This window comes from Peromyscus californicus, unplaced genomic scaffold (genome assembly GCF_007827085.1).
Source record: "Peromyscus californicus insignis strain IS unplaced genomic scaffold, ASM782708v3 Scaffold_21__1_contigs__length_65335640, whole genome shotgun sequence".
Classification (NCBI taxonomy): Eukaryota; Metazoa; Chordata; class Mammalia; order Rodentia; family Cricetidae; genus Peromyscus; species Peromyscus californicus.
Window position 1 is genome coordinate 64,840,116 of NW_026294514.1, and position 14,471 is coordinate 64,854,586.

At 40.5% G+C, this 14,471-nt stretch overlaps 1 protein-coding gene across 2 annotated transcripts in view; it reads left to right on the forward strand.

The window, feature by feature from the left end:
- Pid1 (phosphotyrosine interaction domain containing 1) overlaps positions 1 to 14,261 on the forward strand; it is a 237,015-nt gene extending 222,754 nt beyond the window's left edge. For both annotated transcript variants that reach the window (XM_052750587.1, XM_052750586.1), the window contains one exon: positions 12,076 to 14,261. In XM_052750587.1, coding sequence (XP_052606547.1) covers positions 12,076 to 12,552 — 477 coding nt within the window. In that variant the 3' untranslated portion in view covers positions 12,553 to 14,261. The remainder of the gene's footprint in view (positions 1 to 12,075) is intronic.
- Positions 14,262 to 14,471: the final 210 nt, after the last annotated feature.

Sequence of the window (14,471 nt, forward strand, 5' to 3'; positions counted from 1 at the left end):
ATGGTGCATTCTTATATTGATGAGACATCTCTGGCAAATCCCTAGGTGTAGCATTGCTAAGGAAGAAGGCAGAAGGGAATTGCACATGAACAATTCCATTCTAAAGTGTCACACCAATCATCAATCATTTGCAATCCAATCATCAAAAAATGAGAGTGACCTCTTCCTCCTATTCTTGACATCAAGAAAGCGAGCAAGGAGTAGTATATTGGAGGATTTGAATGGAGAAAATGGAGAGGAAACATGACGGGATTACACCCCCCCAAATTAAAAAACAACAATTCTTTGAAAGATTAAAACCAGGAAGGTAGTAAAAAAACAGAAGACCAAACCAAGTATGGCTTTTTACAATATTTCTGCTCCATCTTCTGTGATTTTCTGTGAGGCTTAAGTATAAGGGTTATATTGTAGATGTATCTGTTGAGGTTGGGAACCCCACAGTTCCTTATTCTTTTGATAAATGTGGATCTCTCTAGTAGTCTTTATCATTGCAAAAGGGGGCTTCTTTGAGGGAAGGACTTGGAGCTACACTTACTCATCTGTGGGCATGAAGACAAGCACTGGGAAATGACGTTGATTTAGGACAGTGGCAGTCGTAGCTTCCCCTCTCAGGAACAGGCCTAGCTTGGAAAAAAGGGAATAAAAAAACCAAGTTTTAACAAAACTTCAGTGAAAATTTTTGTCAAGGTTTCATTTGAACTTGCCTTTACTGCTCTGGAATACATGGCAATTCATGATTGTTTACTATCGGTACCTCTCCTTTTTGATGTCTACCTCCATAGGACAACAATTAAGAGCTATGGACCTTATAGCCGATTGCTTTGTGTATTTATCACTTCTTACCCAATGTTGTACCAATGTTAGTCTTTTCAAGAATTGAGTGCCTTATGTGGTCTCTTTCTGATAAGCTGTATGCTAAGGGAAATGAATAGAAAATATTCCAAGGTCTAAGACTGGGGACATTTCCCCCCTATCACAGAGCCCGTCCTCTGAAACCATTCCTCAGGGTGACTCTCAAGCAGTGTGCTTGATATTGATTTATCATTAAGAAAATATGTGCATTCGAGGGCTTACAGCAGGCTTCTGAACTTCTGTCCCACTTTCAATAGACCCCACTGATGAGGAAGCAGAGGGAGAAGTAACAGCCTTGTCATGAGATAAATTCTTCTGGTACCACTGGGTGGATCAGCTCTGGATCTGACCAACCTGAGGTTAGCGCTCTAGATGAGACCCGATGAGGGAATGTGGGTTTCAGCATGGTGTCATTTTTATTAAGTGTCTTTGTCTTCAGGGGCATACTTCAGTGCCTTTTAGATAAATTGCTTCCGTCTTTGACAGTGACAGTGACAATATTTCCAAGCTTCACATATCCAAGATCCAAATGACAGGACAAATTGCACATTGGAATTGCTTGGTAAGTGCAAGATAGGATGTAAAAATCTCATCTATCTGCCTTACTGAAACAAGTTAATAGAATATAGATAGAATAAGCAAATTTGTCACTTAAACATGTAATTGTGAGGCACATGCTGTGGTTAACAGCAGAACTTCACACACACACACACACACACACACACACACACACACACACACACACATACTCACACACACACACACACACACACGACTTCATTGTAGTTAAAATAGAACTTAATTATTCCTGGATATCAAGTCTCATTTAATTTGTTACCCCTATAGTATACGTTTTACAAAGATACTATATCTCTCAGTAAAGTTCCCATGAATCTGTTTTTAGGTTTTGTCAGTGGAATCCATGAAAATGTTGAAGCTATAAAATATTCCTCAAAATTTGTGAATGACCTTTGGAAAAATTACTGAAATATTACTTAACAAGGGCTTGATCATAAATATGCTATGGATAAATATGCACTTGAGAAAATTTATTGTTTTTAGCATTGTTGGTACTGTTAAAAACAGTTTCCTGATTAAGTAGACAGATACCTTAAGGGATAGTACCTACCTTTCTTATGAATATTGTTTTGCTTCACTTAAACATTACTGACTTAGATGCTAGTCACAATTAAAAAATACCCACACAGCAACCTAATGCTTAACTAAATAACTGGCCATTATAGTGCAGTCAAACTCATATAGACTCACTACCATTACAGTATGACTCATAGAAATTAGATCATGGAGTGACATGCTGAGTTACAGGGGACATTCTTCTGCAAGTTGGGAGACAGACGCAAGTGCTACTTCTGTTCACTGGTGGACCCTGAAGCATCTGCTGACTTCTCATTGGAAATGGGTGATTTGGTTTAGATCAGTAGTTTCCACCATGATCAACTGACAGATACACATTTTCTATCATATATCCTGTGCTTTGAACTGTTTCCTTGCCCCCCAAGCCTCAACATGAAATAAAATTTATTATTTTGCTAAATTATATACAGGCATGTCACAGGAAAGATACTGTCAGCAAACACTTTTTAAAAGACCTTTTTGGAACATTAAAAATAATTAAGAGATTGATTATTCCTTTCACTATTTTGCCAAGTTACTCTGGGATTCAGAAAGACTAAATGGAAGTTCCTCAACTCTTGGGAGGGTTAGATTCCTAAACCAGACAAGGCACTCCAGAGGGGGTTGCTGGGAGCCTGCTGGGTGCCTATTGGTAGGTTGACCTGCTGTCTGAAGGGATCATCCTTGTGAGGACAGATGGAATGCAGCTGATGGTGGCAAGAGTTTTGAATCTTACTGTCTAAACTTAAGTCCTGGCCCCCATCTAGTTTGGACAAATTGCTTCATTTCTCTGAAGTCCCCTAGTCTATAGAAACAATGTCATAATATTCCTTACATAATGCAGGGTCATGATCTGTATGAACATTTCACCAAGCACCTTGTATAAAGGAAGCCCTGGGTGACTGTCACTACTACATTCCAATTGCTGTGGCTGCTTTGGGGTCTCAGGATTCAGGAATTATAAGAATGGTCTTCACTCACCATTCTTCTAGAATCTTCCATACTTGTTATTTTGTAGACAAAAATTTCATAGTTTTCACTATGAATGTCATTATCTTTTAATACTGCCTTTATAAATTAGAGCACATGATACATGTCCATCACTAGCAGATCTGTTTGCCATTTGGGCTGTAAAATGATTGGCCTGAGGATGACAATCCTTACAGGGTTCAGTGGAGTTCTGCCCCTCTTTGACCAGCAAGAAAAGAGAAGATTCAAGCTGAGTTCATAAATAATCCCTATGTTTTCTCATTCTCCATTCTCTGAAGTATGCCAGTGGAAATCAATGTGAGAGCAAAGGAGTTTCACTGTGGCCTTTGACCCAGGGTTAACAGTGGCTCTTGTTTTTCTCATCTTCTGTCTTGTAACCCAAAGGCTGTGAGGCTATCCAGCTATGTTTTCTCTGCCTTCTGTCCCTACCATGCTATTTTATAGCTATTTTGTATCAGGCAGAGAAAGGCAGTCTCCTACAGAGCACGGAAGGAGAGCAAGATCTTTCATATCCCAAGGGAAGCTTCTAGGGAGCTTTTGTTCTTGATGGGCCATTTCTTTTTTAAGAACTCCAGAAGTACACTGGACTTACGCCCAGGTTATAATACTGGACTCATACAGTTTGGAAGGCTGAAAATTCCTTGGTTGCCAGACTGTGTGGATTCTAACACTATTATCCATCCATCTTGCATCCTTGTTAGGGGCTAAGGTCACTCCTGTTCACAGCTTGTCCCGTCTAGAGAGAAGTAGGACAGGTTCTAAGCAGCATGAGGTATGGACTGGCCTCCAGGAAGGAGGAATGATGTTGGCTGAAATGAGGACAGACCTCAGGAACCAGGGCTTGTTTAGCCACAGCTGAGCAAGAATGGTTATTCATGAATGAAGAGTTGGTGGGCAGGTTGGACAGTTCATTCTTGGGAAGGAGAGGTTCCAAGGACAAGGGCTCTGTGGAGACACTGTCAGTACTACAGACACTCTTTGGGTCCGTCACACACACAGCCTGTGTACTGTCACGTGTTATGAATGTCCTCAGATAGTCTCTTCAGTTGGGTTGTACAAAGCTCGCTGACACTCTCTGCAGATACCCGTTTGGGGTGTGAGTTTATGCCATTAAATGACACATAAGGACAAGTTTTCCTTTCACTGCCATTTGTTTATTGCTCTTAGAATGATTCATTTACACTCAGTTTTTTACCCCACGCCTGTCTCTCTGACCACAGAAGAGATTCCAGTATTTATGGACTGAGGCTAGCTTTTGATCCTCGAGAAGGCTGCTGTTCTTGTCATCTTACAAGTCTCTTTATTTATCTCCCCTGGAAGGTAAAGAACTGAAAAGAAAAAGTCTGTATATAAGTTTGGACAGATTTAGTGACCAGTTTTGAAAGTTGGAATTTTTTGTAACTCAATGGCCCCAGAAGATTGTATGTCTCATTGACAGGGCTGAGAAAGAACCCATTCATCAAGGAAACATTCATCTCTTTCATACATCACCTCTCTCTCATCACCTGCATCTGACACTGTTTATAGTTGGGTTGGTGGTAGATATCATGCAGTAGCACACTAAGCTTTGTGTTCTCAGTGCCATGTAGCAGAGAGGATGGCAAGCCTCCCATGGAAGGTATCTAGGGCACGGAATGTTCTCTCTCTATAGATTTAGAGCAAGCCCCTGTGACACTGCTGATGTAGATGTACACACCTGTAATACTCCATGCTCTAGAGTTTCTGTTTGCCAATACCTAGCTACTTCTTGACCCAGTATACACAGGGCATGTGGCTATATACACACTTGTTAACCCCAGTGGCGAGAATAAAACCACTACCACAATTGGAGCCAAATTTGAAGCAAGCTTGATTTTTGTTGGGGTGCACCCAAGAGCTCGCCAGTGACTGTCTCCTAAGTCAGGTTAAAGAGAGCAGCCCTGGGGTTGGAGATTTAGCTCAGTGGTAGAGTGCTTGCCTAGCAAGCACAAGGCCCTGGGTTCGGTCCTCAGCTCCCCACCCTACCCCAATAAAAAGAGAGAGCAGCCCCAAATCCATCTCTTGGGCTCCTTTTAAGGAGCAAAATCATGAGTAGTTGCAAAGCAGGATTACAGAAGACAGACAATGAGGCAATAAGGAAATGCAGAAAAAAAAAAATCTCAAAAGACATTGCATATCACCATGTGATTAGGAAGGGTTCAGAGAGGGTCTGGGAGGGTCAGGGAGGACCAGGATATTCTCAAAAACAGGTCAAGGCCATGGGTTGGGAAAGGCCAGGTTCCAGGAAACAAAGAACTCAGCCCTTACAGTAAATCAAAACTTATTTTTTATAATACACATAATGGCTCCTGCCTTTAAAATGTTGTCAAGCAGGTTCCTCACAGTGTCTTTGAATTTTGGCCACTTTGAGAAAATGAGTTTATTTTTAATTCTTTAAATTAACAGACTATAGCTGTACATCTTCACAGGGTCCAGGAGGAATGTTTTGTACATTTCTACATTGAGTAACTATCAGATATTTATAAATATTCCAGCTATTTAACATTTATCATTTCTTCATAGTAAGAATATTCAAAATCCTATCTTTTAGCTATTTGGGGCTATCTGATACAATGCATTTGACTGCAGTCACTCCTCTATATAGTAGTATATGGAATATTTGATTTATTCTATCTGGCTGTCACTTTGGACACTTTAACCAGGCCCCTACCACTCTCCAAGCTTCTGCTTGTGATTATCCTGCTCTCCATTTCTGTAATTTTGGCCTTTTAAGATTCCACATTCTCGCCGTTTGTGAGAGTTGCAAAACTAAGAATACCATCTTTATTTTTAAAATGCCTGGATGTATATGAATCTGGACAAGAGTTCCTTTACAGAAGTGCCTGACAATTGAATCCTGTTAGTCATTTAGAAAGGCTGATGTCATCTTAGATGCCAGTGACCATTTCAGGACAGAGATAATGAAAACATGGAGGGACACCAACTAATGGGGATGTCAGTCATCTGATAGTAAAATGGTCAATGGAAAATCAGACTCTTCTATGTCCAGTTCTTCACAGATCACTAAGCTGTTGCTCACACCCCACAGATTTTATGTACAAAGTGTGTTCCTAGGACTACTATCTGAATTATTCTGGGTACATCTTCTGTCTGTATCTAAGTTCTGCACTTTAAACAGAGTTAGTAATAATAATATCCCATCCCAACATCCAAAAGCAGGCGTGATGGCACACACACACACACACTTCAATCCCAGCACTGGGAATGTAGAGGTAGGTACATCTCTTTGAATTCAAGGCCAGTCTGGTCTACCTAACAAGTTCAAGGCACTCTGGAACTACATATTGAGACCCTGTTGAAAAAAAAATCCCATCCTAGCCCACGGAGTTGTCAATGAATTTGATAAATTTGTTGCTTTTACCATCACATGTGATACAAACATCTTTTGTAACTCTTTAGTTCCCTTGGGTTTTGATTTTGCTGTGGATATATATGTAAGTGATGACTTAAGACCTTTAACACGTACTATTTAGTAGCTCCTTTTCTGTCATTGGTGAGAGTAGACACTAGTTTAACCTGAATAGATTCTATCCATGTGTCATGTTTTACCTCAATGCTTTAAAATTCCCTTTTATCTATAGATAATTAAGTAGCTTTTATTAGGTGAAGTTTTTTTTATTTTACTTATTTATATTCCATGTATGAGTACTCTGCATATATACATTCTCTGTATGCCAGAAGAGGGCCCCAGATTCTATTATAGATGATCATGAGCCACCATGTGGTTGCTGGGAATTGAACTCAGGACCTCTGGAAGAGCAGCTAGTGCTCTTAACCCCTGAGCCATCTCTCTAGCCCCAAGTAGCTTTTATTATTATCTCATCAAAACCTTTGAATTTCTAATCTCTGATTCATTCTTCTCTAAACACACTTCTAAACTAAAAGTGTTTTCTTTAAAAATCTTTACCTTATGGATAATAAACATAAGGAGAGTTACATTTTTTTCTTAGCTGGCTGTCAGAATTTTACTACTAGGAAATTGTTTTTGATTTCAGTGAGTCATCTACAGCTTTTAATGAAGTTTTTGAAAATGTACCTTTTAATTTTCTTGCAGTTGGATTCTCTGTATAACTTTTAGAAAGGTGTGTGTGTATGTGTGTGTGTGTGTGTGTGTGTGTGTGTGTGTGTGTGTGTGTGTGTAAATGATAGCAAACTGAAAGCAGATCAAAAGAATTCTCCTTCCTCCAGACTATCTTTCTTTCATCAAATGTAAAATAATTATTTCTAGTTTCGGTGAATAGGATGAATGTATTTTCTCTTTAGGCACCCAAACCAATTGTTTTCTTGTTTTGGGTTTTTTTTTTTTTTAAATACATACAACATGAAAATAACCATCTTAAACCATTGTTTCATAATATTTTTATCGATTATTTGGGAATTTCACATCATGCACTTCGAACACACTCACTTCCCAGTCCTCCCAGGTCTGCCTCCCACCTTTTTGGAACCCCACCCCACCCCCCAAAAAAAGGAAGAAGAAGAAGAAACAAAAAACAAATAAAACAACAAAAAGCCAAGTCTGATTTGTGTTGTCCATATATTCATGAAAGTCAAACTCTGTGGCTAGTACCTTAAAGAAAACTGAGTCCTTCCCGATCCCCATCCCCACAAGAAACCATCAATTGTGGAGAGCTAGACTTCAGCATCCTTGTCAAAATTTTTTTTTAACATTTTTTTTTTAATTTCGCAATACAATTCAGTTCCACATATCAGCCACGGATTCCCTTGTTCAACCCCCTCCCGCCCCCCTCACCTTCCCCCCAGCCCACCCCACATTCCCACCTCCTCCAGGGCAAAGCCTCCCCCGCGGACTGAGATCAACCTGGTAGACTCAGTCCAGGCATGTCCAGTCCCCTCCTCCCAGGCCGAGCCAAGAGTTCCCTTTGATGGATCTTAAGCATGTTTTGAGTACACACGTCAGTAGTATTAATTCAGGCAAATGTTCTAGCATCATCACGGCCACTGAGCAATCTAACTCCCCCAGGGTTGTAAGACAAAAAGTTCAGGACCTCTCAAGCAAGAACAGCCCATTGCTGTGTTGCACAACCCCATCTCCCACCACTTTAGTTTCTGTCTCTGTGATTTTCACTGTTTTAATATAAGATAAATCACAGTGTTTATCTATTTTAAGACTGGTTTGTTCTATTGAACACTAACATTCTCAGAGTTTATCCATGTGGTAGCATATGTAAGAACTTCTCCCCTTGGGACTAAATACTATTACGTTGTGTGTGTGTGTGTGTGTGTGTGTGTGTGTGTGTGTGTGTGTGTATTCACTTGAATGGCTCTTTCAACATTTTATCTCTAAGGCAGAATGAGTTCTTTGATCATGAGCATACAAATAATCTCATTAAAATCCTGCTATTTGTTCTTTTGAGAAGAAGAATGAATGAGTCATATGAATCAAAATATGTGTTAGCTTTTTGATGAGCCTCCATAGTGTTTGATAGAGGTTGAATATATTCATGATTATATTCATGATTGGCTCTGTTGGGACATGACAGTACTTGGAGAAGGTGGGAATTAGTAGGTATGTGAAATATTTCTCATGTGAGCAATTTTATAGTTCTTGAGAGAAGGTTGTAAAGGCTCAACCTTAGCTGTCCCTACCCCCTTGTCTTTTCTGCTCCTGATCAGCATCTGACCCCTTCATTGTAGTTGGACTTTTTCATTGGGACTGCTGGCTCCCCAGTAATGACATGGAAAGTTATTACTAATTATAAAATCTCAGCTGATAGCTTGAGTTTGTCTTTAGTTAGCTCTTATAACTTAAATTAAGCCATTTCTATTAATCTATGTGCTGCCCCAAGGCTCATTTACCTCATCTATATACTGCCCATGTTGCTTTTTCTGTGTCTGGCCGGTGACTCCTTGCCTTCTTCTTCCCAGCGTCCTATGTTCCTGAAAATCCTGCCTAGCTATTGGCCATTCAACCTTTTATTAAACCAATCAGAATGACACATCTTCACAGTGTATAGAGAAATATTCCATAACACTTCCTTTTATATGATATTCTGCCCAGATATGCCTATCAGTTGCCCTTACCAGAGGCCAATCAATGCTCCCCTGCCCCTCTCCCCACCCTTTATCACCATTTTGTACTTTAAACTCCCAAACTTTGGGCTAGGGCAACCTCCTTTATACATGAGTAGGTTGGGCTGGGCATCCTTCCTTGTTTCCTTTCTGATGGAATGAAACACTCTGACCAAAAGCAGCTTAGGGTAGGAAAGGATTTATTGGCTTACAATTCCAGGTCACAGTGCATCATTGAGGGACATCAAGGCAGGAGCTCAAGCAACATTTTAAAGCAGAAGCCATGGAGGAATTCTGTTTGCTGGTTCATTTGCTGGCTTATGCTTAGCTGGCCTTTGTCTATAGACTTGGGACTGCCTGTTCAGAGAACAGACTCAGCCCAGAGTGACCTGGGCCCTTCTATATCAATTAATAATCAAAATAACCCCCCAAATGTGCCCATAGGCCAATCTAATTCAGGCAATCCGTCAATTGAGACCTCTCTCAGGTGACTCTGGGCTATGTCAAGTTGACACCAGGTATTTTACTTCCTGATGAAAAACTGCCAAAGGCATTCGTTTCAGTACTGTTTTAAATCCTCCAAAATGGCATAAGGACTATTTCTTTCCTTGCCAATACCTGTAATCATCCATTATTTTGGTGACAGTCATAGTAATGTATTTGATGTATTAATAGTATCTCCCTGCAATTCTGATTATATTTCTCAAATAATTAGTGTCCAAGTTAAGTTTCAATTGCTGTAATAGAAGTCCATGACCAAAAGTAACTTGAGGATGAAAGGATTTATTTGGCTTACATATCCTAAGGACATGTAAGGAACTCAAGGTGAGAACTCAGGGCAGGAACCTGGAGGCAAGAACTGAAGTTGAGGCCATGGAGGAATGCTACTTACTAGCTTGCTCCTCCTGACTTGCTGGTTTTGCTTTCTTATACCCTCTTAGACCATTTGTCTGAGAGTGAGACTGCCCACAAAGGGCTGGGAGCTTCCACATGTACTATCAATCAAAAAAATTGCCCAGCAAGCTAATTTAATAGGTGCATTTTCTCAAATGAGATTCACTTTTCTTAGAGGACTCTAGCTTGTGTCAAGTTGATGAAAAACCAGCAGTTAGCAATGATGAACATCTTTTCACATGCTAGTGGACATGTGTCCATCTTCTGCATTCAAAAGTCTGTGAAAGTTCTGTGCCTTAGTCTCCTGAGTGCTGGGATTGAAGATATACACTGCCAGGCCCAGCAAGACTACTTTTTAAAAGGGAAATGCTTGTTTCAGAGAGAACCAGTACACAAAAGGTTGCACTAGAACCCCATTTTTGTGTTCTAAAGTTTTTGTATGTAGTCCCTATGGTCCCACTAGCATAGCCATTGACTTGGAGCTGTTATGCCAAATGTCAGCTCTCAGTTCTCGCCCCTTTCCATGAATCTTTTTCTAGGATCCCCTTTCTCACATTCATGGTGTTTAGATCTCCATGTCTAAACTTAAACTCAATTTCACACAATTTTGCACTGCTAACTGACCACTGTAGTTGTGTGTGTGTGTGTGTGTGTGTGTGTGTGTGTGTGTGTGTTTTAACTCTTTGGGGGCCTGCCACTCAGCTCCCAAATAAATACACAGAGACTTATTCCTACTTATGAATACCTGGCCTTAGCTTGTCTTATTTCCAGCCAGCTTTTCTTAAATTATCCTATCTACCTTTTGCCTCTGGGCTTTTATCTTTCTCTATTCTATATACCTCTCTTTCCTTCTTACTCTGAGATTGGTTGCATGGCTTGGTGGCTCATCCCTGGTGTCCTCCTCTCTTCTTCCCTTTCTCTTTTTTTCCCTCTTCTCTCTCTTTATTCTCTCTGCCTGCCAGCCCCACCTGTTTCTCTCTCCTGCCTAGCTATTGGCCGTTCAGCTCTTTATTAAACCAATCAGGTGCTTTAGACAAGCAAAGCAACACAGCTTCACAGAGTTAAAAATGCAACATAGAAGAATACAACACATCTTTGCATCATTAAACAAATATTCCACAGTATAAGGGAATATAAAACATCTTTACTATTCCACAACAAACCACTTAGTTTCATTCATTTAATGTCTACATTGCAGTGGCAACAGTTCTACCCATTCTGATGAGAAAAACAATACTATATACCTCTTGGGAGATTATGAACAAGGGCACATGAAATCAGAGGACAACTAGGGGAAGTCAGTTCTCTCCTGCCATCATGTAGGTTCAGGGACTGAACTAGTCTTTAGGCTTGGCCGAAAGTGCCTTTATGAGCTAAAACCTTTTGCCTTCCCCAAGGTTTTTAAAAAAGACAGTATCTGAATCCTTTGTAATTATTTTTCCTCCTTTCAATAATGCCTATCTAGTTATTTGATGACCTTGCATTAGTCTCCCCTAATCTCTCAGCTACAGTCTCATAACCAGATGCCCATCATTTCACAAACTATTTAGGTTGAAAAATAGCTAGGCATTATCTTATTTTCAAAACTTCTCAGTGGAAGGGGGAAATAATGCTTCAGGCTGTAATTTGGACAGACCACTTTTTTGTTTCTTTGGTATTTGCTGGAAGCAAGCAGCATAAAGGAAATCAGAAATGGAAGGATTTGGGGAAAGGATCATACAGGCTTTGTTTTGCTGATGTACCGGCCTCCTGATTTCCTGCTGTCCTTGAGCACTCACATTTCCAATTTGATTGAAAGTAAACTTCTAATGACCTGTGATTTCCAAGAAATGCCAAATTAAAGATCATCATCATTGGTCACTTTTAATTTAAAAGTGGTTTGAAAGAGTGAAGGAGTTCTCCTGGTATTAGATTTTAAAAATCCAACTCTGTTTAAAGAGTTTTGATGCTTTTGCCCCAGAGGAAACTTGCTAGGAAGGAAAGGAAAAAATCCTGCTTCTCTGGGGTCAAGGAGTATGCACACCTCCCTGGTGGCCCTGCCACTTTTAGTGTGTATCATGTCTCTTGTCTCTCAGCCTATCAGAGTGAGTGCAGTTCTGACCTCCCCCTTTGCTTCCTATCTCCCATCTGCAGGTCACCTATCTGGGGAAAGTCTCCACCACAGGCATGCAGTTTTTATCTGGCTGCACCGAGAAGCCAGTCATTGAGCTCTGGAAGAAACACACACTGGCCCGAGAAGACGTTTTTCCAGCCAATGCCCTCCTAGAGATCCGTCCATTCCAAGTGTGGCTTCATCACCTTGACCACAAGGGTGAGGCGACAGTGCACATGGATACCTTCCAGGTAGCTCGCATTGCCTACTGCACAGCTGACCACAATGTGAGCCCCAACATCTTCGCCTGGGTGTACAGAGAGATCAACGATGACCTGTCTTACCAGATGGACTGCCACGCTGTGCAATGCGAGAGCAAGCTGGAGGCCAAGAAGCTGGCACATGCCATGATGGAGGCCTTCAGGAAGACTTTCCACAGTATGAAGAGTGATGGGCGGATCCATAGGAGCAGCTCCTCTGAAGAGGCTTCCCAGGAATTAGAATCTGATGATGGCTGAAGGAATTTAAGATGTTCCAGGGAAGGCAGCAATTGGGCAAGGAATTTCAGAAGATAGATGCGTTTGCAATGATTCAAATTTGGTATGAAAAGACTGCCAAAACTATTGGCTGACCATGCTTTTTAAATTCAGAAGAGCAATTCTAAATCTAAAGAAATGTATTGTTAATTATGTGACATTGAAATCTGCTGCTGCTGTGACCATGAGGAGAGTGGGTGTATGGGCGGGGAGGAAGGTTCCAGACTGTCTTCTCGGTTTTTTTCTCCTATTCCAACACTTCCTGGTGGGAGATCTCCACGCCTATTTTCACCATTCTCAGGCAAATGCTCTGTGGCTGTAGTCTGATGGACTGTTCCAATCTGCCTTATGAAATCCAACAAGAATGTCAGAGGCATATCTGTGATCCCTAGGCTGGTGGGTGGTGTGGGGAGGTGATGCTGGTATGGAGGTCGCAGGATGGAAGGGACATGTCCAGTCCAAGTGACTGACTGATTGCTCCTCTCTCTTGGCATGTTTGCAGACACTCTCCTCAGTACTGGTGAATCAGCAGAGCTTGGATCGAGCTTTACAACTAACAGCACGCTAGATGGCAGTTAATTCGCAGTTAAAAATAATGCTTTGATTTACGTGAGCATATCAAGTAGTACCCTCCTATTGTATTTACTTCATTTATTTTCTTAGAATCCTTGCAACTAATGATCATGTTCCTCCTTCTGCCCCACCATGTTCTTTCTCCTTCTAGCTTCCCCAAAAGGGATGGAAGCTCAACACACTGCAGGACTCCAACAGGGAAGAAAATAACAAATTAGTTCAATAAACAGTCAGCAGACCTACCAGAAGTCTCAGACATCAGAAATCCTAGAACAAAAGGGGAATGGGTGGCCCAAGGCTATAGAGGTTGCCCTTATTAAGTCCTGATTTATAGTAACTTACTTGGTTAAGTCCTATTGGATGACTCCTTCATGGAAAGTTTAAACTCTGACATGGCATTGCCTGGGAAGTCTTGCTTCATCATTCAGCCTTGAACTCATGTAGGGAATGAGTGAAATCAAGTCAGTTTGCCCATGTCTATCTGAAAACCTAAAGGGAAATATGACCTTGTTTTCCTGAAGTCAGTAATATCTTAGAGTCAGAATAAGCCCTTTGAACTATCAGTTCTGAAGAGAAATTATCATTGATAGCTTGAGATCTCTCAATTTCAAGATCTTTGCATATCATAATCATGGAAAGTAGTTGTTAAAATATACACATTTAAGATGGATAGACACATTAAGAGGGCACATGAGCCACCTTTTCAAGTGATGTTGCTCTTCTAAAGGGTGTGTTTTATTTCTGGTGATGCGAAGGGCAACGGGGCACCTTAGAAGCCTTAAGTGAAAGCTAATATAATCCAGACAGCAATGGTGTTGGTATTTTAGTCTGTGTACCCATGTGTCCATGTATGTGTTTGTGTGTGTGTATGTCCCCTGTGTGGGTCCAGTTTCAAGGCATGTACAATAAGCATGGAGTCGTTTGGTGAGGACTCACCTCCTGAAGATATGCTTGTTGCTTTGTGACAATTGTAAACTATTCTTTAGATAAATGCATTCACTCTTTAATAAAAATATGTTTGTGTTAATAAAGCCAGGATGTTTCATACTTTATATGAATTTCCCTTTTTTACGGAATGGAAATTTGACATGTAAAATAAATAAAGCTTGGTAAACAGGGCAATTTTATCTTTTTTTTAAAATTGATCATACATAGGACATTCCTTGTGTTTTGAGATCTTTTTCAATTTGTTTTTCATAGATGACTGCCCCTTAATTGAGACAGTAATGTTACTAATAATGTGTTGACCTTGCTTAATGGGATGGACTTATTTCAGAGAAGAATGTTTCCAAACATTTTGCAAATAATTGCTCTTTAAAACCCCCTGT